Source organism: Cygnus olor, chromosome 29 (assembly GCF_009769625.2).
Source record: "Cygnus olor isolate bCygOlo1 chromosome 29, bCygOlo1.pri.v2, whole genome shotgun sequence".
NCBI lineage: Eukaryota > Metazoa > Chordata > Aves > Anseriformes > Anatidae > Cygnus > Cygnus olor.
The window spans coordinates 2,557,990-2,583,731 of NC_049197.1; the positions used below are offsets into that span (position 1 = coordinate 2,557,990).

The following is a 25,742-nucleotide window of genomic DNA, read 5'->3' on the forward strand; positions in this document are numbered from 1 at the left end:
TTTCCTCCGTGCTGTGGGGCCCTGCTCTGCATGGGGCCATTGCCCCCTGTGCTGGGGCTGCCCCAAGCCCCTTGACCATGGGGGTGCTCCCGGGGGCAGGCTGAGCCTAGTGCCCTGCAGCCCCAGCTCCCCCTTTTGGGGCTCAGCCCCAGGAGGCAGCTCTGTGTCCCCTGCTGCTCACCGACCTCTCCCCACCATGAGATGGGGAAGGGAAAAGTGCCCAAGGTCCGGGCTGGAGACAGAGCCAGGTCACAGTGTAATCACGGTGTAAAGCAGGAGCTGTGGGGCCAAGCGGAGCAAAACAAGGCACTCATTCAGTGCTTCCCAGCAGCGGGTGGCTGCTTGGCCACTTCCAGGCAGGCGGAGCTCCATGTGCCTGGCTTGGGAGGATGAACACTACAGCCCCGAGCATCCCCTTCATTCCCCCTGCTTTTATGGCTGAGCAAGAGGTAGTGTGGGATGGGATGTCCCCCTGGGCTGTGGGGTCAGAACCCAGCTCTGTCCCCTTTACTAGATGTGAGGGGGGGACAGAGCTCACCCTCCCCATGGTGCTGTGCTCTTGGAGTGAGAGCAGCATTGGTGCAACACCCACAGTCCCCCAAACCCATAGCCTGGGGAGGGGGCAGTGCCAGGGCCCTGACCCAAACCCCCCAGAGAGCAATACAAGGCGGGGAAGGAGAAGGGGGACTCTCCCAACAGAAATATCTGTGCGCACCCCCCCCCCCCCCCAAGCGCTGCTCCTGGGGCCCTGCTTCCCAAGCCGTGGCTGAAAATCACTCTCTGAGGGGAAGCACAGTAGAATTTTCTCCTTTTGCTTCTGCAGGGCCTCTGCTTGCTTCTCCTTTCATTAAACTGCTCCTTGGTCTGAGCCCTGAGTTTCTCTTTATTTTTTTTTACATTATATTTTCTTCCCCTGCCCTTTGAGGAGGAGGAGTGAGAAAAGCCTGGGGGAGCTGAGCTGCCTGGGGGTGTCTGGAGTCATGTGAGCAGCAGCAGAGTCCTTGAGGGTGTGAGCATGGCGCCAGCCCTGCATTATCACTGCCACTTCCAGCAAAAATCCCACGCGCAGCATCCGAGCGGCCACTGCGAAGCAAAGGGACGTGGCACCCCCTGTGGGAAACGCTCCGTACCCAATAACGGGCTCAGGCGAGGATCTCAGCAAAGCAGCATTTTTATTTGCGATTGCAATGGTGGGCGTCCCGCAGGCAGGAGCATACCTACTAGTTCCATAGCACAGTTTATATACTTTATCTCTTGACGACCAGGACCCTTCCCTCTTTCCCCATTGACTGGGTAGTCCAGGTTCACAACCTATCTGGCGCATCACAAATAATACATGGCTTTCAGTTGCCAGCCTGTTTTTTTTCAAGGTTTTCATGACTTTTTTTTTTTTGCTCTGTGAGGTGGCAATATTTCTTCCCTTATCTGACTTGACACCGTGATTTTTGCCTAATTGCGCTAAGGAGTGTGGTTATTGTCTGCATTTTACAAGGTTGTCTGGTAAGCTTTCTTATCACTGCAAGCATATCTCAACACCACATTCCTTCCTCCTATACAATGTGACATCTCTTCGCAAAAACCACAAAACCACTCTTTCTTACATCTGGTCACATACATCCTAATCAATGCTTTTCTGTTGAATATCAATCTAGAACTTGTCTTCTCTCCCTCCTCCCCCCCCCATTATGCAAATCCAGGAAGCAGCTTGTCTTTACATTGTGCATTCCCATGAAGCAGCATACCTGGTATGCCTGGGACTTCCTGTGCTTATGTTACCAATTCTGGTGCAAAACCAACATTTTCGTTCCCCAAATTCCCCCCTTTTCTTCTTTATAAATTGTTGATTTTTGCAAAACTCTCTCTAAGGTGTAATTTGGTAGATATCTTCCTCTTCACTTCCTTTGCTTTCCATCTCCTCTAATATCATCATCTTATCTGAGTAGGGTGGTGGCTCCATGGTCGTTCGTTTCAATAGTGCTGTTTTAATTAACTGCTGAACCAGTCCTCTCACACAGGGGATAATGCAACAACCGATGGCTGTCAAAACTCCTACTGCTATGATCAAGGATGTAAATATGGACACTACCATCCCTTTCCATTCACCAAACCAAGATTCCAAATATCCTGTGATGGAAGTGTCTGTTCCCGAGTTTTCTGACAATTCATCGACAAGGGCGGTAAGCCCTTGCAATGCTCTAGTTCCTGTGCCATCCGGGGCAGTACTGCTGGGGATAAAAGTGCAACAATGGTTGCCCAGCATCACGCACACACCTCCCTTCTCCATGAGCATCATATCTAATGCTATTCTGTTTTCCCAAGCCATTCTGCTGGTGGCATCTAGTTGTTCAGCAATTCCTCTTATCGCATCCCTTGTATGATTTATGACTCTCTGCTGATGATAATAAATGTAATGAATCTAATCCGTATTCTTGTGGATTGTTACCCACCAGAACAGTGATGACTCAAACCCTGCAGCAATTTGATTTCTAGCTTTGTGTTCATTGGGAACTCCTCTGGGCACTCCAATAGAATCTATGTGTACTCCTTCATCAAATGATATTCTTAAGGATCTTCTACTTCTTCTGGATACATGTGATGTTTCTCTTTCAAATGCCAGGGTGAAAGGTATAGCTAATTGAACAAGTGCACAGATGCCTCCCCAATTAGATGGTAGGGTGGACCGTTAAGATCTTCCCTCCACTGTACCACCAGAGATCTGCCCTGGGGATCTCAAGTCTTGAGTAGTTTCCCATCAAGTCCTTGGCAAGTCAAGCCAGTGCACAAGGCAAATTCTCCCAGATGTTGGGTAGCACTCACACCCTGCCGTGAGAAGTAAGCTGTATGGTTACCTACAGCTGTGGAGAACACAGGGGGAACTCTGATATCCGTCGCGCAAGGAAGGGAATAGCAAAGAGAGAGAGAGACTTACAGGCCTCATTTCCCTAGGCAGTCTACTTCATTCTTTGTCACATTCACCCATACCTTGATATCTTGACGGGGTATCCTGCTGTTCCTATTGTCTGGTCATCCTTTTTCCATGTTGTCAATTGACCAAGGCCTTCTCTGAGGCATACAATCACTAGAGTCAAAATTAATAATTGACCTCTCCCTGTCATTATTTTTAAATATTAGGTTTCCAAATAATTATCAATATAAAGAATAAGATGCACACTGTTGTTGTAATAACCCCCCCCTTGGGGGCACTCCAATTCTGTATAGGCCAGTCCTTTCTCCCTATCGCAAGTCACATTCATTGGTTACCTGTGAAAAATAAAAGGTTGGTTTACAATTATAAGCTTTTATCCCACCCAGAGTCTACTATGAAAATTTTCTTTTTAATTTTAACTTTCAACAAGTCTTCTGTAAGAACAACTTCTCAGCTACTACGGTCGACGGATGCCTTCGCTAGAGTATAGTGAGTCCAACCTTTTTCTGCAGTCCTTACGGCTGTTTCAGTAGTTAGTAGTACCTGGAATGGTCCTTCCCATTCAGGCCGGAGTTTTGATTCTCTCCAGGTACAGATCAGGACCCAATCTCCTGTGTGGAATGAATGTACTGGGAATTCCAAAGGTGGGCTTTGTGCCAACAGTCCACGAACCCTGAGAGATGTCAAGGAAGAAGACAATCTGAGTATACAGTTTTTAAGAAAACTATCTTTACTTTCAAAAGTAGGCATCTCACCACTTCTATCCAGGTACAGTAGTCCAAACAACATCTCATATGGCAAAACTCCTATATCTTTCCTAGAAGCAGTTTGAATTCTGAGAAGAGCTAAAGGTAAGCATTTTGTCCAGGGAAGTTTAGTCTCTAAAACCAGTTTTGACAGCTGTTTCTTTAATGTCTGATTCATTCGTTCCACTTTGCCAGAGGAGGAAGGATGCCATGGAGTATGAAACCCAGTTTATTGCCAAAGTTCTCATTAATCCTTGCAGAATAGATGAAGTAAAATGACTTCCTTGATCTGAACCTATATTTTCAACAATCCCATATCTGGGGATTATTTGTTCTAGGACTATCTTTAGCACCACACTAGCTGTTGCTGATACTGAAGGAAAAGCTTCTACCCATCCTGACAAATGGTCAATTAATACTAGCAAGTACTTAAGTCTACCCACTTTAGGTAATTCAGTAAAACCTACTTGGATGCTCTGAAAAGGTCAAAGTCCTGGCTCCCGTTCACCCAGAGGTGGTTTCCACAGAACCTTCTTATTCACTCGTTGGCATGTTATACAACTATTACAGACCTGCTTAGCTAGGGTATACATTCCTACACATACGTATTTTCTTAATACAGAGTCACACATCACCTGGACTCCCAAGTGGCTTCCTTGATGTAGAACAGCTAAAATTTCCCTCGTTATTTGTTTATTTACTATTTCTCTCATCAGGGAGAGTCCACCGTCCTTCTGACTCCTTTGCTCCTAACTCCTTGAAGGCTTCTATTTCTTTTTCACTGAATATCTGCTTTTCAGGTGGAGGTTTTATTTCAGGTACAAGAAGCAGCTTCATTTCTACCTCCAATTGCAAGGCTGATTCTTTAGCCTTTTCATCTGCAATTCTGTTTCCCCATTCAACTAGGGAGTTTCCATTGTGATATCCTCTCACATGTACCACAGCAATCTCTTCTGGTAGTAATAGATTTTCCAAAATTTGTCTAATTAATTCTTCATGGACCAATGCCTTTCCCTTGCTATTTATTAAACCCCTTCCTTCCCAAATTTTTCCAAATGTATGTACCACCCCATACGCATATCGCAAATCTGTATATATAGTTCCCTGTTTCTCTTGTAACAACTTTAGTGCTTGATTTAATGCATATAATTCACAAGTTTGAGCTGACCAATTACTAAGCAGGCTTCCCATTTCCTCAACTTTCCCATCTGTCCCTTCAACGATGGCATAACCATTACATCGCCTCCCTTGTACCATCCTAGAAGACCCATCTATAAACGATATTTCCCCTTCCTTTAAGGGTACATCTTATAAATCTAATCTTATCTTTGTTTGGTTATTAGATCTAAACAGTTATGTTCCATATCCATTGGATCTTCAGTTCCCGTTGACAAGAAGGAGGCAGGATTCAAAATGGATTCTGTAGTTATAGTTAAATCCTCCTTTTCAATTATTATAGCTTCATATTTTAGTATTCTGGAGTCTGTCAGCCACCTTCCTGCTTTCTGTGTAAGGATAGTCTTCACTTGGTGGGGGGTAACAACAATCAATTGCCCACCAAAGATCAGCTTCCTGCTCTCTTCTACTAATAAGGCAGTTGCTGCTACTGCCTGAATACATTCTGGCCATCCCCGGGAAACGAGATCTAATAATTTAGACAGATACGCTACAGGTTTCCTCTTATCTCCCCATTCTTGGGTTAAGACCCCCAAAGCAGCACCCTCACTTACAGTTATAAAAAGATAAAATGATTTATTCAGGGCAGGAAGAGCTAAGACTGGTGCCGTAATAAGATCTTCTTTTAATTTTTCCACTATTTCTTTTTCCTCTTCAGTCCAATTCAATATATTGGGTTCTTCCTCCAATAATTTGAGATATAATCTTTGTCTTCTGCACATATGCCTCTATCCATAATCTGCAATATCCAGTTAAACCTAAACATTTTCTTAATTCCTTCTTTGTTCTAGAGAGAGGAAGTTGCACAATTCCCTGAATCCTTTCAAGGTTTATTCTCCGTCTGCCCTCAGAGACTAAATGTCCCAAATACCTGACTTCTTCCACATACTGTAATTTATCTTTAGATACCCTTAGCCCATGTTCTCCTAAAAAAATCAGGAGTTTGTTTGTGGCCTTTTACCTTTGATTTTTCTACCCCAGATTTCAATAAATCATCCACATATTGTAACAACATCACCTCTTCTGGGATGTGAAATGTTTCTGAAGTCTTTTCCAATACTTGCCCAAACAAATTAGGGGATTCAGTGAATACTTGAGGCAAAATAGTCCATCTATATTGTTGTTTACGGCCCGTTTCTGGGTCTTCCCACTCAAATGCAAAAATATCCCAGCTTTCAGGATCCAATGGGCATGCCCAAAAGGCATCCTTTAAATGTATAACACGGAATCATTTGTGCTCACAAAGAACTTTACTCATCAGAGTATAAGAGTTAGGAACCACAGGGTGGCGTTTTTGTGTTATCTCATTAACCTTCTCAGGTCTTGCACTAGTCGGTATGAACCATCCAGCTTTTGTACTGGTAAAATTGGAGGGTTATATGGTGACATACAAGGCTCCAAAAGACCATCCCTAATTAAAGTTTGCACTACAGGTTTCAGGCCCATTTTTCCTCCAAAAGAGATAGGATACTACCGTATCAAGGCCTGAAGGAAAGGCACCGGGGTGAGACACCCCAAACAGTGGTGGGCCCCCTGCCCTGTCGAGCAGAGGGAGGGGACCTAGGAGATGAGGAGGAATGGAAACAGGTCCCTGCTCGACGTCGCAGGCAACCCCCCTCCCTACCGGCCCTGCCTTCCCAGGTGCCCTTACACAACAGGTTTGAGGCCCTGGAGCTTGAGAGACCGGTGGGTGAGGGTGAGGTGAAAAGCCTACCCAGGAGGATGCCTAGGGCGAGGAAGTCGACTCCACGCCTCAAGATTGCCTCCACTAAGAAAGAAAGAAGGGTGATCGTTGTAGGCGACTCCCTTCTCAGGGGAACAGAGGGCCCTATTTGTCGGCCTGACCCTACCCATAGGGAGGTCTGCTGCCTCCCTGGGGCCAGAGTCAGGGACATTGCCAGAAAGCTTCCCAACCTGGTTCGCCCCTCTGACTACTGTCCTCTTTTGGAGGACAGTGGAGTCCCCCAGGGCTCAGGACTCGGGCCAGTTCTCTTTAATATCTTTATCGATGATCTGGATGAGGGGGTCGTGTGCACCCTCAGTAAGTTTGCAGACGACACCAAGTTAGGTGCGTGTGTCCATCTGCTCGAGGGTAGGAAGGCTCTGCAGGATGACCTGGATAGGCTGGACTGATGGGCTGAGGCCAACTGTATGAAGTTCAACAAGGCCGAGTGCCGGGTCCTGCACCTGGGGCGCAACAACCCCAAGCAGCGCTCCAGGATGGGAGGTGAGTGGTTGGAAAGCTGCCTGGCAGAGAATGACCTGGGAGTACTGGTTGATAGTTGGCTGAATATGAGCCAGCAGTGTGCTCAGGTGGCCAAGAAGGTGAACAGCATCCTGGCTTGTATAAGAAACAGTGTGGCCAGCAGGTCTAGGGAGGTGATTGTCCCCCTGTACTCGGCTCTGGTGAGGCCGCACCTCGAGTACTGTGTTCAGTTTTGGGCCCCTCGCTACAAGAAGGACATGGAGGTGCTCGAGCGAGTCCAGAGAAAGGCAACGAAGCTGGTGAGGGGTCTGGAGAACAAGTCTTACGAGGAGCGGCTGAGGGAGCTGGGATTGTTCAGCCTGGAAAAGAGGAGGCTCAGGGGCGACCGTATCGCGCTCTGTAAGTACGTTAAAGGAGGCTGTAGCGAGGTGGGGGTTGGTCTATTCTCCCATGTGCCTGGGGACAGGACGAGGGGGAATGGGCTAAAGTTGCGCCACGGGAGGTTTAGGTTGGGTATTAAGAAGAACTTATTTACCGAAAGGGTTGTTAGGCATTGGAACGGGCTGCCCAGGGAAGCGGCTGAGTCACCATCCCTGGAGGTCTTTAAAAGACGTTTAGATGCAGAGCTTAGCGATATGGTTTAGTGGAGGGCTTGTTAGTGTTAGGTCAGAGGTTGGACTCAGTGATCTTGGAGGTCTCTTCCAACCTAGATGATTCTGTGCGGTCCCCAGGGTGGCAGGAGGATGCCCCAAGATGTCCCCCACACACCACAGCCCTGGGCCTCCCCAGAGCCTCCTCCCCAGCGTGGGCACTGCATGGCCATCGGGGCTGGGGGGGAAAGCACGGCCCTGCCTGCCAGGGGGGCAGCACCCAGGGCCCCCATGGGGGCAGCAGCAGGGCAGGGGCTCCCAGCACCCACAGAGACCCCGCGGCAACGTGCAGCACAAAAGAGTTTATTAGCAGCGCGATGGTGCCCACGGGGGCAGCCCCCAGCCCCGGGGGGGTGGACGTGGTCACAGCTGCCCCGGGTACTTGCAGGGGCCCTGGTGGGGGGACACGGGGACCAGGCCGTGCTGGGCCACGCAACCCCAAAGGTTCCTGAGCACCTCCATCACGCCAGGAAGGCCCTGCAAATCCTGCCACAGCAGCTGCAGCAGCAGGGTCACACGCTGCGGGGGAAAGCCTGAGTGCACAGCTCTGCATGGGACACCCCCGGAATGGGGGCACGACACCTGGGTGCCCCCGGCCTCCCTGCCCCACGCAGTGCCCTCCAGTCTGAACCCCGGGGTCCCCTCCACCTCCCCAGGGAATGTCCCCCTGCCCGGCTCCCCGGTCCCCCTCTGACCCCAGGTCTCCCTCCCCTCACCCAGGGTCTGTCCATCTCCCCCCCCAAGGCCTCCCCACCTGAGCCTTGGGCAGAGCCAGCGCCGCATTCACCATCACTTCGGCATCCTGCCAGCCCTCTTCCCCCCTGAAGAGCTGCACCACGGCCCTGTCCTGGGAGGAGGGTCCCCCCAGTTAGGCTCCATCCTCCACACCTCCCCCCACCTCCACAGGGACCCCCCAGGACCTCCCCACCTGAGCCGTGCTGGGGCCTGGCGAGGTGCTGGGCAGAGCCGGTGTCTGCCCCTCAGGGGCCTGCTGGCCCTCGTCCTCCCTGAAGAGCTGCACCACGATGTTCTCCTGCGGGGGGGATGCCAAAATCAAGGCAGGCGGGTGGGGGGCCTGCTGCCACAAGTCCCAGCCTCTGAGGGGAGGGATCCCCGAAGGGCTCAGTGCCTCCTGGCACTCACCCAGGGTGGGGCCTCCTCCTTGCTGTCAGCAGCATCGGTGCTGGGGCCAGGCTGGGGGGACAGGGCCATTCTCCACTTCAGGGGGCGCTGCGGGGTGACGCTGCCATCAGCAGGGGGGGAGGGGGGTGGGCTTGGACCCCCACCCCCCGGCTTGTCACCCACCTGGTGGGTGCCCAACATGCGGCTGCGGGGGGTGAGGCGCGGTGTGCGGAAGAAGCGCTCTTTGGATGCCTCTAAGCGCTGCAGGGCGAGATGGCGGGCAGGGGGATTTTGGGGTGCAGGGCTCAGCACTGGCACCTGCCCCTTCACCCCCCCCCCCCATACAAACCATGGCCTTGGTGATGGGCACACGGCGAGCCAAGCCGACATTGGAGGGTCCAGATGCTCTGGGGGCGTCAGTGCCTGCAGGCGGGGGGGGTCCTGAGCACCAGTACAGCCCCCCCCCAGTGCAGGGTGGCAGCGTGGGGGGGGCAGGGGGCATACCTGGGGTGCTGCTTTCATTCGAGGGGGGGTCTGGGAGCATGGATGCGCTCTCCTGGGTAAGGAGGGAACCTGGCAGTGCAGCTTGGGCCCCCCCTGCGGTTTGTGGGGGCCCCTGTGCCCCCCAGGCAGCTCCTGCGGTGCCCCTGGCTGAGGAGGGGATGCGAGCGGGCACTCGGCGGGCCAGGCAGGGTCTGCCCCCCGTGGCTCCCCCCGTCTCGCTCAGCTGCTCACTGGGCAGGACAGGGGCCAGCGCGTCCGGGAGAGTCTCTGTGGGGAGGGAAAGGCACAGTTATGGGGTGGGGGGGGGTGGGGGGTCACAGCCACAGGGGGGGCAGCACCCAAACACCTGGGTGCTGCGGGGGGTGGGGGGGCACCCACCTGCTTTCACCGCTGCCGGGGGATCCTGGTCCGTGTGTTTTTGGAGGCTGCAGGGGTGTGGGGGCCTTAGGGGGGTGGGGTTAGGACCCCCCCAAAAAGAACAAAACAGCGGGGGAGGGGCTGGCCGGGGTGCGCTCGTCCTGTGTGTGGCTGGTTCGTGGCAGGAACCGAGCATCCCCGGGACAGCCCCAAAGTCGGTCCCGGGAGGGGCGTCCCGGCACCGGCCTCTCCCCTTCCCCTCCCGCCCCCGCCCCGGGCCGAGAGCCGCCGGCGGGGCTCCCCCGCTCCCTCCCCTCACCTGCGGGACCGGGCCCCGGCCGCCTCCTTCAGGGCTTCGCCGCGGGGCTCGAGAACCGGGGCGGCGGCAGGGAGGGCGCGGGGGCGCGGGGGGCCCCCGGGAGCCCGAACGGAGAAACCGGAGGCGCGGTCGAGGTGGCGCTGGAGCGGCCGCGAGGCCTGCGGGGAGCGGGGCGCTGAGCGGCGGCGGCGGCAGCGGGCGGCGGCACCGGGGGCGCTCATCTGGGTGCGGAGGGAGCCGAGCCGCAGCGGGACGCGCCCGGCCAGCGAGGCCCTGACGGCGCCGCCGGGCCCAGCCTTGGGCCGCGCTCCCGGTCCCGGTCCCGGTCCCGGTGCGCCGAGGATCGCGGCCAGCGCCGCCGGGTCCGCCCGGAACGGGGGCGTCCCGCGGGGCTCCGTGGCGCCGGGGGGGCCGCGAGACGCCATGGGGGCTCCGCACCCTGCGCCCGGCCCCGCCGGGACCCTTCTACGGGCCCCGCGCCGCCCGCCGCCGGTTTCCAAACCGACGGCGGCGGGGATTGGTCCCCGCGCGGCGCGGGGCCGGCCAATAGGAGGCTTCCCGACGCCGGCGGCGCTGTCGGGATTGGTCGGCGCCGCTCAAGCACCGCCCCTATCAGCCGCCCGGCAAGGAGTGGCCGACCACAGAGAGGAGGCGGTGGGCAGAGCGCCCCCTGGGGACTGTGGGATAGCGGCGGACGCGGGACGGGCCCGGCCCCGGTCCCGGTGCCGCCCCCGAGCTCCAGCCTTTGTGGATTACGTGTCTTCAAGAATGCCAACAGAGGGGCCCTTCCCAGCCCTCCATTAGCACCCAGGGGTGGGTCGTTGCCCCCTCCAACCTGGATTTACCCCAATAAATGCCCTGGTTCAAAGCGCGTCCGTGCTGGCATCTCCTTCGGGCTGCGGGACACGAGCAGGACCCAGCTGGGCTGTTTGAAATGCATCTTTTACTGTGCCTACAAGCCCTCCAAGCACCCCCAGTGTAGCTCCAGCACTGCCTGTTCCATTTGTTATAAATGACTGAGTCCCAAGTAGGACTGCAATCAAAGTTTACCATTTATTGAACGAATAGAGGCAAGCAAACAGCGCTGGGTGCGCCGGGAGCCTCTGCTCCACCAAGACGCACACCCGTTACATAAGACGGCTGATTTTTTATACTCCTAGGCTAATACATATTTATTACTACTTCTAAAAGAGGCAGGGTTATTATAATTGGTTTCCCGAATCCAAAGTCCTCCCAGGGGCGCCTCCTTATCAGACTCTGGTAGTCTCTCGGGGGCCGCTCGGACGGGAGGCTCATATTCTTCCTCCTTATCTGGTGGTCTCCTGGCCGGATGTCAGAAGTTACTGCACGTCCCTGCAGAGTCAGCAGTTTTCCTCTAAAGAAATCCCTTTGTTCTCTTATCACCTAAACCCAGGCCTCAATGTTAACCCTTCAAATCCCTTAGTGGCATGAATTGCTGGACCATTCCTTACACATTCAATCCAGGGCCTTTGCTGGAGAGCTGCAACTGCAGGGGCAACATCTGCTCTTGGCCACCCATGGGGCGGGCTGTAGGGTGTGAGTGTGGGGGGGATGAGGACAACCTGAATGCACGGCGACACCCCAGGCTGGCAGAGCTGATTTCTGCTTGTGCCATTTATTATTACTGGGACGGAACAGAAGAGATGTTTCTGGAAACAGAATCCTAGAATGCTTTGGGTTGGAGGGGACCTTGATGACCACAGACCTTAATGACACCCCCCCCAGTGCCCCCCCTCAGCATGCCCCACAGCACGGAACCTTCCAGAGCGGCCCCGCCCACCCAGCCCGGCCCTGCCTCAGCTCTGCCTCGCGCCTGAGGGTGATGAAGGCTCTGCACCCCCACAAAGGGAGGAGAGGAGAGGCCAGGAGAGGAGAGGGGGTTCTCTGTGGCAGGAGCTCTGTCTGCCTGCTGGTCCCCTCCTATTACCTGCCCGCAAGGCGCTAGGGGGTGATGTGCTTCTCATGGAGCCTCTGCTGGCTGCCTAAGCCTCAGGGCTGCTAGATTGGTGGAGCCAGTCCCTATCTCCCTCTCACTCTCCCTAATGCTCCTCAACCCAGTACGCTGCTTTAGGTACCACCGTCAAGGTTGGCTGAAACACATGAAACTGAGCTGCCACATCTTTATAATGTTATTATTCTTGTTCAAGAAATTTTTTTTAAGAAATCCTTGTGGATTTTCTGTCTGCCCATGAACCTGCACTCAATAGATGCAGGTGTATTCTGGGTTTCCCCAGTTGCTTCGCACCTCCAATTTGATATGGCGGAACATTCTGGGAGGCTCCTTCTGCAAAGAAAACAGGGGGAAGCATCGTTACTCAGGTGGGAAGAGCCGCAGCACAACCACGTAGCTCTCTTTGCCAGCACTCCCCTCCTTGCTGCAGACCAAATGGCAGCCCTGACAGAGGAGGAAGCAAGGGAAACCAGAAGGCCCTTTCTCGCCAGGGCCATAGGGGCGCCCTCCGTGCCTAGAAAGCAAAGCCCTGGCCTCAGAGGCTTGCTGAGGGGAGTTGTGGAAACCCAAGCTGCTCTGCTCCCTAGGCTGCCTTGGGACACTGGGACAGTCTTGCTGACTGAGACAGATGTCTGCAATCTTCCCTCCCACCAGCAATTCTTCCTCCTCGCCCTAAACGGGACTAATTCCCTTCCAGAGCCCCTTCCCACTGCTGCTTTTTCTGCTTTACCACAAAGAAAGGGAAAGCACTTCCAAAGGTGGGCTAACCACCTTGTCTTCCCAGCAGGAGCTAGCCACATGGGAGAGCAGAGGGTGGCTTGGGTGATCATCTGAACCCTCTCTTCCAGAGACTTGCAGACAACCTGTCCTTCCTCCCTGCCATCCTGCCCACACGCACTTGCCATACCTGCACATAGAAGGTCTGAGCAATCACTCTGTCCACGTCGTAGATGAATAGCCCAAGGAGCGTTTCCGCTTTGTCCTCATCCACTCCCTCAAAGACAAGAGATGATGAGAGCAGGTCAGTCTCAAGCAGGCCATCAGAAAAAGAATATGCTGAGGCCAAAGCTGGGAACCCTTTCCCACCTTCCTTGGCTCTAGCAGTTTTCTAGTGAGAGTGAACCCAAGTCAGGGCACTCGGAGCAACTGCTCCCAGATCCTTGTCTGTGAACCACAGAAGAAGGTTCCAGACGTGTCTAACAGTGCTCAAGTGTCTCCAGTGCCCCTCGATAGGATGCGGTGCTCTGCAGCAACCAATCCTCAAATCTCTGAGGGAACACGCCACGCCACGCTTTCTGGCACTGCTTTTCCTTGGGGCCAGGGCCTCCCAAAAAGAAGTGCCAGGCAGAGACTTACAGAGACAGCAAACTCTTTTGGGGCGCTGCTGACTTCCCCGGAAGGAGACTCGCTTGGAGATATGCCAGATGGTGAAAGCTGTTGGCCAGATTTTCACCGGCAACCGAATGACGACGTGTCCCTGAGATCCTCGGAAGGTCCAGCAGTCGCCTGGGGAGATACCGGGCTGAAAGGAGAAAGCCAGCGACCGTCAGTGGCAGGGCAGTCAGAGAGCCAACAGATCCGGCTGTTCAGCAAGGAGCCACAGACCTTGCCTTCTCTATAGGTCGCAATTCATCTCACAAGTAAACGCTAGTCTATGAACAGAAGGTGAAGATGCACAAGTTTTGAGAGTGTCTAGGCTCAATCGCCTTTCGCAATCCACTTCTGCTTTCTCAAAGGCTACAGCGTCAGGGTGGTGTTCCTAACGTATGTCACTCCATCACCCTTCAAAAACTGAGCTGGACCTGTGAGGACCATTTCAGGCATTCTTCAGGCTGATTTGATTGACCAGATCAGCGCTGGGGGGCCCAGAGAACATCTCTTGCAGCTTCCGTGGCTCGGCACACCCACTGAACTCCCACCCGTGCTAGAAACGCATGGTCTCCCAGCCAGAAAGCAAGAAAGTAAACCGGCGGTCACAATTTCTCTTGCCATACCTGCAATATAGTCTCTGGATGTTTTGCAAAAGAAAAGAGTGGAAAAATCCACCACTTCTTCATGCCTTCCCCACCATAACTCTTGGATGTCCTCTCCATATCAATTGTGGCACCTGAAATGAATATGGAAAGAAGTTCACTAGGACAGGCAGGAGATTAGCAGAAGCAGTGAATTATGATGTGTTTCTCGGGCTGAATGCGGAGCTTGTTGCTTTGGGGAGTGTCAGACACAAGCTGAGTGCAGTGAACTGTCTGTCTGCATACCTATGGATTTCAGGGCCCAGTCAGGCATCCAGGTGTCGATTTTAAGCGCCTTTTCAAATGCGTCCGTTGTCAAGTGCAGAACGTTCTGGAAAAAAAAAAAGGGGGGGAATGGAGAGACAGCAGTGCGCACAAACACACAGCAGTTCTGCATGAGCACTGACTCCTAGCAGAGAGCTAAGGAAGGGCTCTGTGTCAGAAATTCAAGGCAAGACCTGTCAGAAAAGGTGCCAGACTGTGAGCATTCCCAGATGAACCAAGTGAAGCCTCAAAAAGGCCACCAGTGTCCAGAGCCACAGCACAGACTGCCTTCAGGTTCAGCCCGAGCCCCATGTTCCCAACCCTGTGTACTCTCCAGACCAGCCCGGAGACGGAGTCATGCCCTGAGCCAGCTGGTGCATGCAGAGGCCCCCTTCCAGCTGGCCTGGAGGGTGCGCCTGCCAGCTAAGAAGCCTGACCTGCAAGTTTCTAGGAAGGGCCTCCAAAGCCAAGCCAAGCCAAGCCCAGCAGGTGCCTGGCTGGACACCCAGCCCAGGGAGGAGTTCACAGCGCTGCTCAGAGCGGCTCCAAGCCACAAGCAAAGCTGAACCCTGGCGGTCAGGTGTTGTGGTGGTTTTACTCGGGTGGGCAGCCGAGCTCCACCACAACCGCTCTCTCACGCCCCCTCCTCAAAGAGGAACGGGGAGAAAATACAATGAAAAGAGCTCAAGGGTTGAGATAAGGACGAGGAGATCGCACAGTAATTATTGTGACAGGCAAAACAGACTCAGCATAGGGCGATAGTAAGATTTATTGCCTATTACTAACAAGCTAGAGAAGCGAGAAGCAAAGGAAAGAAACCAAAAGCACCTTCCCCCCCCCCGTCCACCCTCTTCCACCTCCTCCCCCTGAGCGGCGCAGGGGAACGGGGGTTATGGTCACTCTATAGTGCTTCTTCTCTGCCGCTCCTTCTCGGTCACTCTCGTCCCCTGTGCTGTGGGGTCCCTCCCGCGGGATGCAGTCCTTGCTGAACTGATCCGACGTGGGCTGCCCACAGGCAGCAGCTCTTCAAGAACTGCTCCAGATATGGGTCCGTACCACGGGGTCCATCCCTCAGGAGCAAACTGCTCCAACCTGGATCCCCCACGGGCAGCAGCTCCTGCCAGGTCACCCGCTCTTGCGTGGGCTCCTCTCCACGGGCTACAGGTCCGGCCCGGAATCTGCTCCGGCAGGGGTCCTCCACAGGCCGCAGCCTCTGTCAGTGCAGGTCCACCTGCTCCACCGTGGTCTCCTCCACGGGCTGCAGCGTGGAACCCTGCTCCACCATGGTACTCCATGGGCTGCAAGGGGACAACCTGCTTCACCGTGGTCCTCACTACAGGCCGCAGGGGACTTCTGCTCCGGCGCCTGGAGCACCTCTCCCCCTCCTTCTTCACTGACCTTGGCGCCTGCAAGGCTGTTCCTCACTCCTCTCACTCTCCCAGCTGCTGTGTGGCGCAGCTTTTTTTTTCTTTTTTTCTTTTCCCTGTCTTAAATATGCTCTCACAGAGGCGCAAAACAACATCACTTATTGGCTCAGCTAATAAGTGATTAATAAACTAATAAACCCACTACAGGTGTGGGGCAGGCAGCACAATGACAGAGCTACCACTGAAAAGGGCCAAGAGGAACCAGCAGGAGGAAGCCCTCAGAGGGCACCGAGCTCTCTGACTCGCCCCGAGCACCTTTACCTCTCTCTTCTCCCATTGGATGTGATTATCTTCCAGAACCTCGCTCACGGCCCGCACAAATTGTTCCACTGCAGCAGACGCATGGGCTTCCTTCTCCTTTAGCTCCTGCCTTTTCTGGTCCATTGAAACCAGTGAGGTCCTGGAGGCAAAGGGAAAGCAGATCTTTCCAGCAGCAGCCCATCAGAGGAAAGGGCTCCCATGGGCCAGCTACCTCCCCCCTCCCTGAACCCCCTCAGCCCCTTTTCCCTTACTCTGGTTTACAAAAGGCTCCTTTCCACTACCCCAGGTAAAGGTCGGGAGCCCTGGAAACAAGGCAAGGGAGTGCAAAAATAGCACACAGCTGGCTGAGACAAATCCCCAGAAAAACTTCCATGTCAAGAAAGCGCTCTTACCCGGTAGACTTGTGCTCTGCTTCGGGCACCGCTAACACTGCCTGGAAGATAAAGACACTCCACTGGAGAAAGCACGAGGAACACCGCCGGGGCTTCCCAAAGGAGAATGCCCCAGTAACAGCTGGCAAAATTTTCCCCTGCTTCGAGGCAGTTTGGAGAGATCCCAACCCAATAGCTGAGCTCTTTAACTAGCTATGGGCAGCGGAGCATCTTCTGCATTTCCATTTCCATTGGGCTCCTCTGCCACGCCAGGTGCTGATCAGAACTCGCTCCCACACTCCATCCCTGGCTGCCCGGCTCCAGCCCTGGCGGTCCCATTGCTCCACTGGGTGCTGCGGAGAACCCCTTGGGTACAAGTGTGGGGCAAGGGAGGGGAGGGGGGCAGTCCTCACTCACCAGGCACTTTCTATTTCCTTCTCCTCTATATCCTCTCGTAGATGGATTAATTCCTGACGCAGCACCTGGGAGACAGAATTGTTGACTCCCTGTGCCTGCTCCAGCCCTCCTCCACATCACCCACCCTGTGCCAGCGGGCACCCCCACGGTTCCCCTTGGCCCCTGCACGCTACCTTTGTCTGCTCCTCCTCCTCCTGCGGCTGCTCTTCCAGTTTGGCAATGTGCTGCAAAACAACAAGCACAGCATTCTGGACAGCTGTGCTGGGACCCAGGGACCCTCACTGCTCTCCAGCTCTGGGGCCATGCCGTCTAGCTCCCCCACTGCCCCAAGGCACAGGGAGACCTGGCGACCCACAGAGACAGGCACAGGGAAATGATGCCCCACTCCCCACCCCCCGCCCCTTCCCTCTCCACCGCATTCTGGCACAAATGTCTGGCCTAGCTACACCGCTGCCTGAGGCCACTGGGCTGCACAGAAGCAGCGCTGGCACCCCCCTCTCTGACCCTCTAAGGATGGGCCAACTTCTGCCCTCTGCCTTGCACCCCACCTTCAGTCCGTCAGGTGTCTCTTTATTCATTTTCAGCTCAAGTTCCTGTGGGAGAGGAAGGGAAGAGGAGCAGCCATCAGGGCACTGGGGCACTGCTGTGAGATCTCTGCCTGGCTGGAGATCCTTGCCAGTGTCCCCTCCTGGCTGTCCTCGGGCACCGCGTCCCCTCTCCTACCCGGCCCTGCAGGCACTGAGGGGCAGGAAGAGGGACCCCTGGACCCAACTCCTCCATCTGGGCAACCATCCCTCCAGCTGCTGGAGCTCCAGACCCATGGGAAGGACACTCATAGGATCACAGAACCATAGAAGGGGTTGGGTTGGAAAGGCCCTTAAAGATCATCAAATTCCAGCCCCCCTGCCATGGGCAGGGACACCTTCCACTAGACCAGGTTGCTCCAAGGCCCATCCAGCCTGGCCTTAAACACTTCCAGGGATGGGGCACCCACAGCTTCTCTGAGCAGCCTGTTCCAGCGCCTCACCGCCCTCTGAGTGAAGAATTTCTTCCTTGTATCTCATCTAAATCTACCCTCTTTTAGTTTAAAGCCATTACTCCTTGTCATGCATCACTGCGCTCCCCAGCTTTCTCCAGCTTTAGGTATTGCAAGGTTGTTACAAAGGTCTCCGTGGAACTTTCTCTTCTCCAGGCTGAACAGCCCCAATTCTCTCAGCCTGTCTTTGTAGCAGAGGTGCTCCAGCCCCTTGATCATCTTTGTGGTGCTCCGCTGGACTCATTCTAATACTTCCATGTCCTTCTGCTTCTGGGGGCCCCAATGCTGAACACAGTGCTCCACATGGGGTCTCAGGAGAGCAGAGTAGAGGGGGACAATCGCCTCTCTCGACCTGCTGGCCGCGCTTCTTTTGATACAGCCCAGGATACCGTTGGCTTTCTGGGCGGCAAGCGCACATTGCCGGCTCATGTCGAGCTTCTCATCCACCTAAACCCCCAGGTCCATCTCCTCAGGGCTGCTTTCAATCCATTTGCTGCCCAGCCTGTATTTGTGTTTGGGATTGCCCCAGCCCAGATGCAGGACATTGCATTTTGGTCTTGTTGAACCTCACGAGCCTGTCCGTGTCCTTCTGGATGGCATCCCTTCCCACCAGCGTGCCGACTGCACCACACAGCTTGATGCCATTGGCACACTTGCTGAGGGTGCACTCAATCTCAGCGTCCACGTCACCGACAGAGATGTTAAATAGTGCCGGTCTCAATACTGACCCCTGAGGAACACCACTCGTTACTCATCTCCACCTGGACATCGAGTGGTTGACCACAACTCTTTGAGTGCGACCATCCCGCCGGTTCCTTATCCACCTAGTGCTCCATCCGTCAAATCCGTGTCTCTCCAATTTAGAGACACGGATGTCATGGGGGACAGTGTCACTTTTGTTGCTGTGGTCCAGGTAGATGATGTCAGTTGCTCTTCCCCTGTCCACCGGTGTTGTAACCTCATCACAGAAGGCCACCAGATTTGTCAGGCATGATCTGCCCTTAGTGAAGCCACGTTGGCTGTCACCAAGCACCTCCTTATTGCCACGTCACTCATCCCACCCGGTTGTCCCACAACTATATTGCTGTGCCTGCAGACCCACGCCAGGGTTCCCCGTGCAGCAAAGCCACCACAGACGGCCTGTGGGTAACTCAAGAGGCCCACTCCCTCCGTCCTCAACCCTGTATCCTGGAGTAAACGTCCTGCCCAGTCACGCTGCTGCCCTAGGCCACTGGGGGTGCATGGACCCAGCACTGCCCCTCTTCCCTCCCTCCCCCTTCTCTGTTAGGATGAGCCACATTCTCCCTTATATCTTGGTCTTTGCGACTGTCTTTTTCCCCTGCTCCAGCGTGTGCTTCTGTGAGGGCCAGGGGCCAGCGCAGCCGGGAGGGTCTCTGTGGGGAGGGAAAGGCACAGTTATGGGGTGGGGGGGGGGGGGTCACAGTCACAGGGGGGGGCAGCACCCAAACACCTGGGCGCTGCGGGGGTCGGGCGGGCACCCACCCGCTTTCACCGCTGCGGGGGGATCCTGGTCCGTGTGTTTTTGGAGGCTGCAGGGGTGTGGGGGCCTTAGGGGTGGGGTTAGGACCCCCCCAAAAAGAACAAAACAGCGGGGGAGGGGCTGGCCGGGGTGCGCTCGTCCTGTGTGTGGCTGGTTCGTGGCAGGAACCGAGCATCCCCGGGACAGCCCCAAAGTCGGTCCCGGGAGGGGCGTCCCGGCACCGGCCTCTCCCCTTCCCCTCCCGCCCCCGCCCCGGGCCGAGAGCCGCCGGCGGGGCTCCCCCGCTCCCTCCCCTCACCTGCGGGACCGGGCCCCGGCCGCCTCCTTCAGGGCTTCGCCGCGGGGCTCGAGAACCGGGGCGGCGGCAGGGAGGGCGCGGGGGCGCGGGGGGCCCCCGGGAGCCCGAACGGAGAAACCGGAGGCGCGGTCGAGGTGGCGCTGGAGCGGCCGCGAGGCCTGCGGGGAGCGGGGCGCTGAGCGGCGGCGGCGGCAGCGGGCGGCGGCACCGGGGGCGCTCATCTGGGTGCGGAGGGAGCCGAGCCGCAGCGGGACGCGCCCGGCCAGCGAGGCCCTGACGGCGCCGCCGGGCCCAGCCTTGGGCCGCGCTCCCGGTCCCGGTCCCGGTGCGCCGAGGATCGCGGCCAGCGCCGCCGGGTCCGCCCGGAACGGGGGCGTCCCGCGGGGCTCCGTGGCGCCGGGGGGGCCGCGAGACGCCATGGGGGCTCCGCACCCTGCGCCCGGCCCCGCCGGGACCCTTCTACGGGCCCCGCGCCGCCCGCCGCCGGTTTCCAAACCGACGGCGGCGGGGATTGGTCCCCGCGCGGCGCGGGGCCGGCCAATAGGAGGCTTCCCGACGCCGGCGGCGCTGTCGGGATTGGTCGGCGCCGCTCAAGCACCGCCCCTATCAGCCGCCCGGCAAGGAGTGGCCGACCACAGAGAGGAGGCGGCGGGCAGAGCGCCCCCTGGGGACTGTGGGATAGCGGCGGACGCGGGACGGGCCCCGGCCCCGGCCCCGGCCCCGGCCCCGGCCCCCGGTGCCGTCCCCGACAGCGCCGCCCCCGGGCTCCAGCCTTTATTTGCTGCTCAGGCGCGAACGGGGACGGTGGGGGGCAGCACCTGCCCCCCCACGACTTCCCCGTTCCCCCCCCCCCGGGCCGTGACTTGGCTCCCGCAGAGCCGCCATGCACGGGGCAGCGCTGAATAACGGGCCCGGCCCCCCTCCATCCCCCCCTCCCCCTCCCCGGGTCTCGGCACGGGGCAGTGCTCAGCCCCCAGCCCAGGCGCTGTGCAGACAGCCCAGCACCATGTAACCCACTCCCAGTAGGCGCAGCCCCCAACCCACCCAAGGTGCCCCCCCGCCAGCCAGCATCCCCCCCTCCAGGACAGCCCCCACCACACAGGAAGCCCCCCCAGTATCGTCAGCTGGGGGTCCTGCCCGGGTGAGCGTGAAGCAGAGTGTGTTGGGACAATAAGCGAGAGGCAGGATGATGCAGATCGGGCTTTTAATGAGCAGCTCGCGGTGCAGCTGGCAGAACAGACAAGGCACTGGTACTCCCCCTCCTCCTCGCCCTCCGCGCTGTCAGCCCCCGCCTCCTCGCAATCCTGCTCCAGGGCAGCTGACTTGCGGAAAACGGACTCCACAATCAGTAAGATTGTAAAGTATCACAGAATCACAGAATCATCTAGGTTGGAAGAGACCTCCAAGATCACCGAGTCCAACCTCTGACCTAACACTAACAAGCCCTCCACTAAACCATATCGCTAAGCTCTGCATCTAAACGTCTTTTAAAGACCTCCAGGGATGGTGACTCAGCCGCTTCCCTGGGCAGCCCGTTCCAATGCCTAACAACCCTTTCGGTAAATAAGTTCTTCTTAATACCCAACCTAAACCTCCCCTGGCGCAACTTTAGCCCATTCCCCCTCGTCCTGTCCCCAGGCACATGGGAGAATAGACCAACCCCCACCTCGCTACAGCCTCCTTTAACGTACTTACAGAGCGCGATACGGTCGCCCCTGAGCCTCCTCTTTTCCAGGCTGAACAATCCCAGCTCCCTCAGCCGCTCCTCGTAAGACTTGTTCTCCAGACCCCTCACCAGCTTCGTTGCCCTTCTCTGGACGTTTATTCGGAACTGGGCAGCACGAGGGGTTGTCTCAACAAAGTCGTGAGTCGTGTTCTCACGACGCGGCAACTTGCCATGGTTATATGCAATAAAGAGTTACATATGCATGAAGTTTCACAATAAGCCTCTACATATGCATAACCTGTCCCCGCCGTATATTAAAATTGGATCCAAGAAGTCATTTCCACAAGCTCCTACCATCTGTGCTTGCGCAGTGTCTCCTGGTAGTGGTCGCCAGGGGTTGTGGGGATGAAGGTTGGTGATTCTTCCTCATCACCGCTAGCTGACCTCTTGTCTTTGCGCAGACTCAGTTGCTCCTTGGCTCCTGTCCAAACTGCAGGATCAATTTCTGCCAGTTTCTTAAGATTAGCTCACGTTCTTATCAGGAACTAAACGTGGTAAGGGGCCCAAGGCTTCTTGCTTCAGTTAATTTGCACGATGCAAAATGGTTAGCAAAGGCATTCAGCAGCATCCACTGGTTTAATACTGTCAGCACCCTATCTCTATTTGCTAAGATTCTCTGAACTCCCTCTCTCAGCGGCCATGTCCTCCCACGCCTCCAAGAACTCCCCCTCCTCCATGCCCTCGCCCACGTACCAGTGCACAAAGGCACGCTTGGCGTACATTAGGTCGAACTTGTGGTCCAGGCAGGCCCAGGCCTCGGCGATGGCCGTGGTGTTGCTCAGCATGCAGACGGCGCGCTGCACCTTGGCCAGGTTCCCCCCCGGGCACCACCGTGGGAGGCAGGCAATTGATGCCCACCTTGAAACCAGTCGGGCACCAGTCCGCAAACTGGATGGTGTGCTTGGTCTTGATGGTGGCGATGGCGCCGTTGATGTCCTTGGGCACCACATCCCCGCGGTACAGCAGGCAGCACGCCATGTACTTGCCGTGCCGCAGGTCGCACTTCACCATCTGGTTGGCCGGCTCAAAGCAGGCATTGGTGATAGCCACCGAAAGCTGCTCGTGGTAAGCCTTCTTGGCAGAGATGACGGCAGTATAGGTGGCCAGGGGGAAGTGGATGTAGGGGTACGGCACCAGGTTGGCCTGCAGTTCTGTCAAGTCAACGTTCAAGGCCCCATCGAAGCACAGGGAGGCAGTGATGGAGGACACGATCTGGCCTATGAACCTGTTGAGGTTGGTGTAGGTGGGCCTCTCGACGTCCAGGTTCCTGCGGCAGATGTCGTAGATGGCCTCGTTGTCCACCATGAAGGCGCAGTCGGAGTGCTCTAGCATGGTGTGGATGGTGAGGATGGAGTTGTAGCGCTCCACCACGGCCGTGGAGACCTGCGGGGCCAGGCAGCTATCAGCCCCCACCTCCTCATAATCCTTCTCCAGGGTGGCCATGTCCTCCCGCGCCTCTGAGAACCCCCCCTCCTCCATGCCCTCGTCTTTATCTCAACCCATGAGTTCTCACGCTTTTACCTTTCTGATTCTCTCTTCCATTCCACCTGGGTAGAGTGAGCGTTCCCCCCGGGCTATACAACCCTGCTTCCACTTCCTGTACATTTCCCTCTTTTCCCTCAGTTTAAGCTGTAGGTCCTTGTTCAGCCATGCCGGTCACCCGCCTCCTCTGCATGATTTCTTCTGCTGAGGGAAGGAGAGCTCTTGTGCTCTCAGAAGGGTGTCCTTAAAGAGCTGCCAGCTCTGTTCCGTGCCTGTGCCCTTAAGGACAGTTTCCCAGGGGATCCCAGCCAGTAATTCCTTGAGCAGCCAGAAGTTTGCTCTCCTGAAGTTCAGGGTCCTGACTCTATGGGTTTTTGCCAAACCCATATTCCTCAAGATCACAAACTCTACCAGGGCGTGGTCGCTACAGCCCAGGCAGCCTCCAATCTTAACCTCTCTAATGCTCTCTTCCACATTGCTGAGCACCAGGTCTAGTAAGGCTTCACCTTGGATCAGTCCGTCTATTACGTGGACCAGGAATTTATCCTCAACAGACTCCAGGAATCTCCTGGATTGTCTGGAACCCACTGTGCCGCTATCCCAGCAGACATCTGGGTGGTTGAAATCCCCCATCAGGACAAGAGCTTGTGAGCGCAACAGTTCTTGCAGCTGAAGCAAGAGGGCCTCGTCAACAGACGCTCCCTGACCAGGTGGCCTGTAGCAGACCCCAACCACTGGATGCCCTTTACCGGACCGATCCTTGATTTTCACCCACAAGCTCTCAGCCTGGTCATGGCTGTTTCTCAGGCACAGCTCTTCACAATCTATCCACTTCCTAACATAGAGGGCAACTCCTCCTCCCTTCGTTCCTCACCTGTCCCTTCTGAACAGTTCGTAGCCATCAACAGCCACACTCCAGTCATGTTAATCATCCCACCAGGTTTCCGTGATGGCAACTGCATCGAAGTTTCCTACTAGCACGGTGGCCTCCAGCTCCTCCTGTTTGTTACCCATGCTGCGTGCGTTAGTGTAAAAAAAAACCAGATGTTTTTAGAAACAGAATCATAGAATGCTTTGGGTTGGAGGGGACCTTAATGACCACTGAGGTCCAACTCCCCTGTCATGGGGACAGGGCAGGGACACCTTCCACTAGACCAGGTTGCTCCAAGCCCCATCCAACCAGGCCTTGAACAGGCCCCCAGGGATGGGGCATCCACAGCTTCTCTGGGCAACCTATCCCACTGCCCCACCACCCTCCGAGTAAAGTATTTCTTCCTAGTATCTAATGTAAACCTATCCTCTTTTAGCTTAAAACCATTAGCCCTTGTCCTATCACTACGCTCCCTGATAGAGTCCCTCCCCATCTTTTCTGTAGGCCTATTTTAGGTACTGGAAGGCTGCTGTAAGGACTCCCCGGAGCCTTCTCCATGCTGAATCACCCCAGCTCTGTGACTGCCCCACCCCAGGTGCAGGACCTTGCACTTGGCCTTGTTGAACTTCCTGAGATTTGCATGGGCTCACCTTTCAAGCCCATCAAAGTCCCTCTGCACGCTGGGCGTGCACTCAATCCCACTGTCGCTGACAAAGATGTTAAATATCACTGGTCAATATGCAGATCCCTGAGGAATGCCACTCGTTACTGGCTTCTGCCTGGACACTGAGCCACTGACCGCAGCTCTTTGAGTGCAACCATCTCGCCAATCCCTTACCCACCGAGTTGTCCAATCCTTGTCTCTCCAATTTAGAGATCGTGGGGGACAGTGCAAGTGCTTTGCACAAGTCCAGGTAGATGATGTCCGTTGCTCTTTCCCTACCCACCAATGCTGTAACCCCATCATAGAAGGCCACCAGATTTGTCAGGCACGATCTGCCCCGAGTGAAGCCATGTTGTCTGTCACCCAGATATCCCAAGCATGGGGAGAGGAGAGCCGCATGAAGGGAGACACAGTGTTGGGGCTGGGGCATGAGCCCCCTGTCAGGCTCTTTCTCACCTGCATCTTGTCATAAGTCTTTGCAAAGACTTTGCAAGTCTTTGTCCGAGTCTTTTCAAAATGAGGGGGGTGTAGCTGCTTCTCCCTCAGGCTGTGGTGGCTTCTCCCATTCTCTTGCTTGTCAGAGGCGTTCTGGGGTGATGTGGAGCTCCACAAGTGGAAGCGGCTCGGGCACCTGCTCCACAGAGTGCCTGTGGGATGGATGAGCTGTAACTGATGAGAACAGCCCCCAAAGGCCTCCAGCCGTGGCCTGCTCCCCTGTACTGCATCTGGCTGGGATAGAGTTAATATTCTTAATAGCAGCTTGTAAGGTGCTGTGTTTTAGAGCTGTGGCCAAAACAATGCTGGTAGTGCACTGAAGTTGTTAGCTTTTGCTGACCAGTGTTTGCACAGCATCGAGGCCTTCTCTATTTCTTTTACACCTATTTTTACACCTATTTACACTATATTTGTCTATTACACCCGCCCCTCAGGTGAATGGCTGTGGGGTGAGCCAGAGGTTGGGAGGAGACATAACCAGGCAGAGCAACCACACGAACCAACAAGACGTTCCACGCCATGTAACGTCATGCTCAGCAATAAAAGGGTAAAAGAGGGGGTTTAGAGAGTTATGCAACACATCCTTTCCAGGATTGGTCCCATCACTGGGGATTGGTCATTTTAGAATAGAATGGAATAGAATAGCTCAGTCGGAAGGGATCTTCAAAGATCATCCAGTCCAACAACTTAACCACTCCAGAGTTAACTAAAAGTTAAAGCTTATTATTGAGGGCATCATCCAAATGCCTCTCGAACACTGACAGGCATGGGGAGTTATCACCTCACCAGGAAGCCTGTACCAGTGTTTGACCACCCTCATGGTAAGGCGGTTTTTCCTCATGTACAGTCTGAACCTCTCCTTGCGCAGCTTTGTGCCATTCCCATGCATCCTGTCATCGGTTACCAGGGAGAAGAGATCGACACCTGCCTCTGCGTTTC

General features: G+C 55.7%; 1 protein-coding gene and 1 pseudogene across 3 annotated transcripts in view; both read right to left on the minus strand.

Moving 5' to 3' along the window:
* LOC121061108 (tubulin alpha-1A chain-like) overlaps nt 1-19,999 on the minus strand; it is a 34,081-nt gene extending 14,082 nt beyond the window's left edge. The window contains exons 1-4 of one of the 3 annotated variants that reach the window (XM_040539497.1): nt 19,566-19,999; nt 19,270-19,316; nt 9,331-9,597; nt 9,176-9,249 (exon numbers count right to left, since the gene is read on the minus strand). In XM_040539497.1, the coding sequence (XP_040395431.1) occupies nt 9,176-9,249; nt 9,331-9,597; nt 19,270-19,316; nt 19,566-19,984 (807 nt within the window). In that variant the 5' untranslated portion in view covers nt 19,985-19,999. Of the gene's footprint in view, nt 1-195; nt 201-9,175; nt 9,250-9,330; nt 9,598-9,708; nt 9,756-10,006; nt 10,243-19,269; nt 19,317-19,565 lie in introns of those variants that run through there. The other 2 variants (XM_040539498.1, XM_040539501.1) reach the window with 2 other exon arrangements.
* A 1,876-nt stretch (nt 20,000-21,875) lies between these two features.
* LOC121061139 lies at nt 21,876-22,667 on the minus strand (annotated as a pseudogene).
* Nucleotides 22,668-25,742: the final 3,075 nt, after the last annotated feature.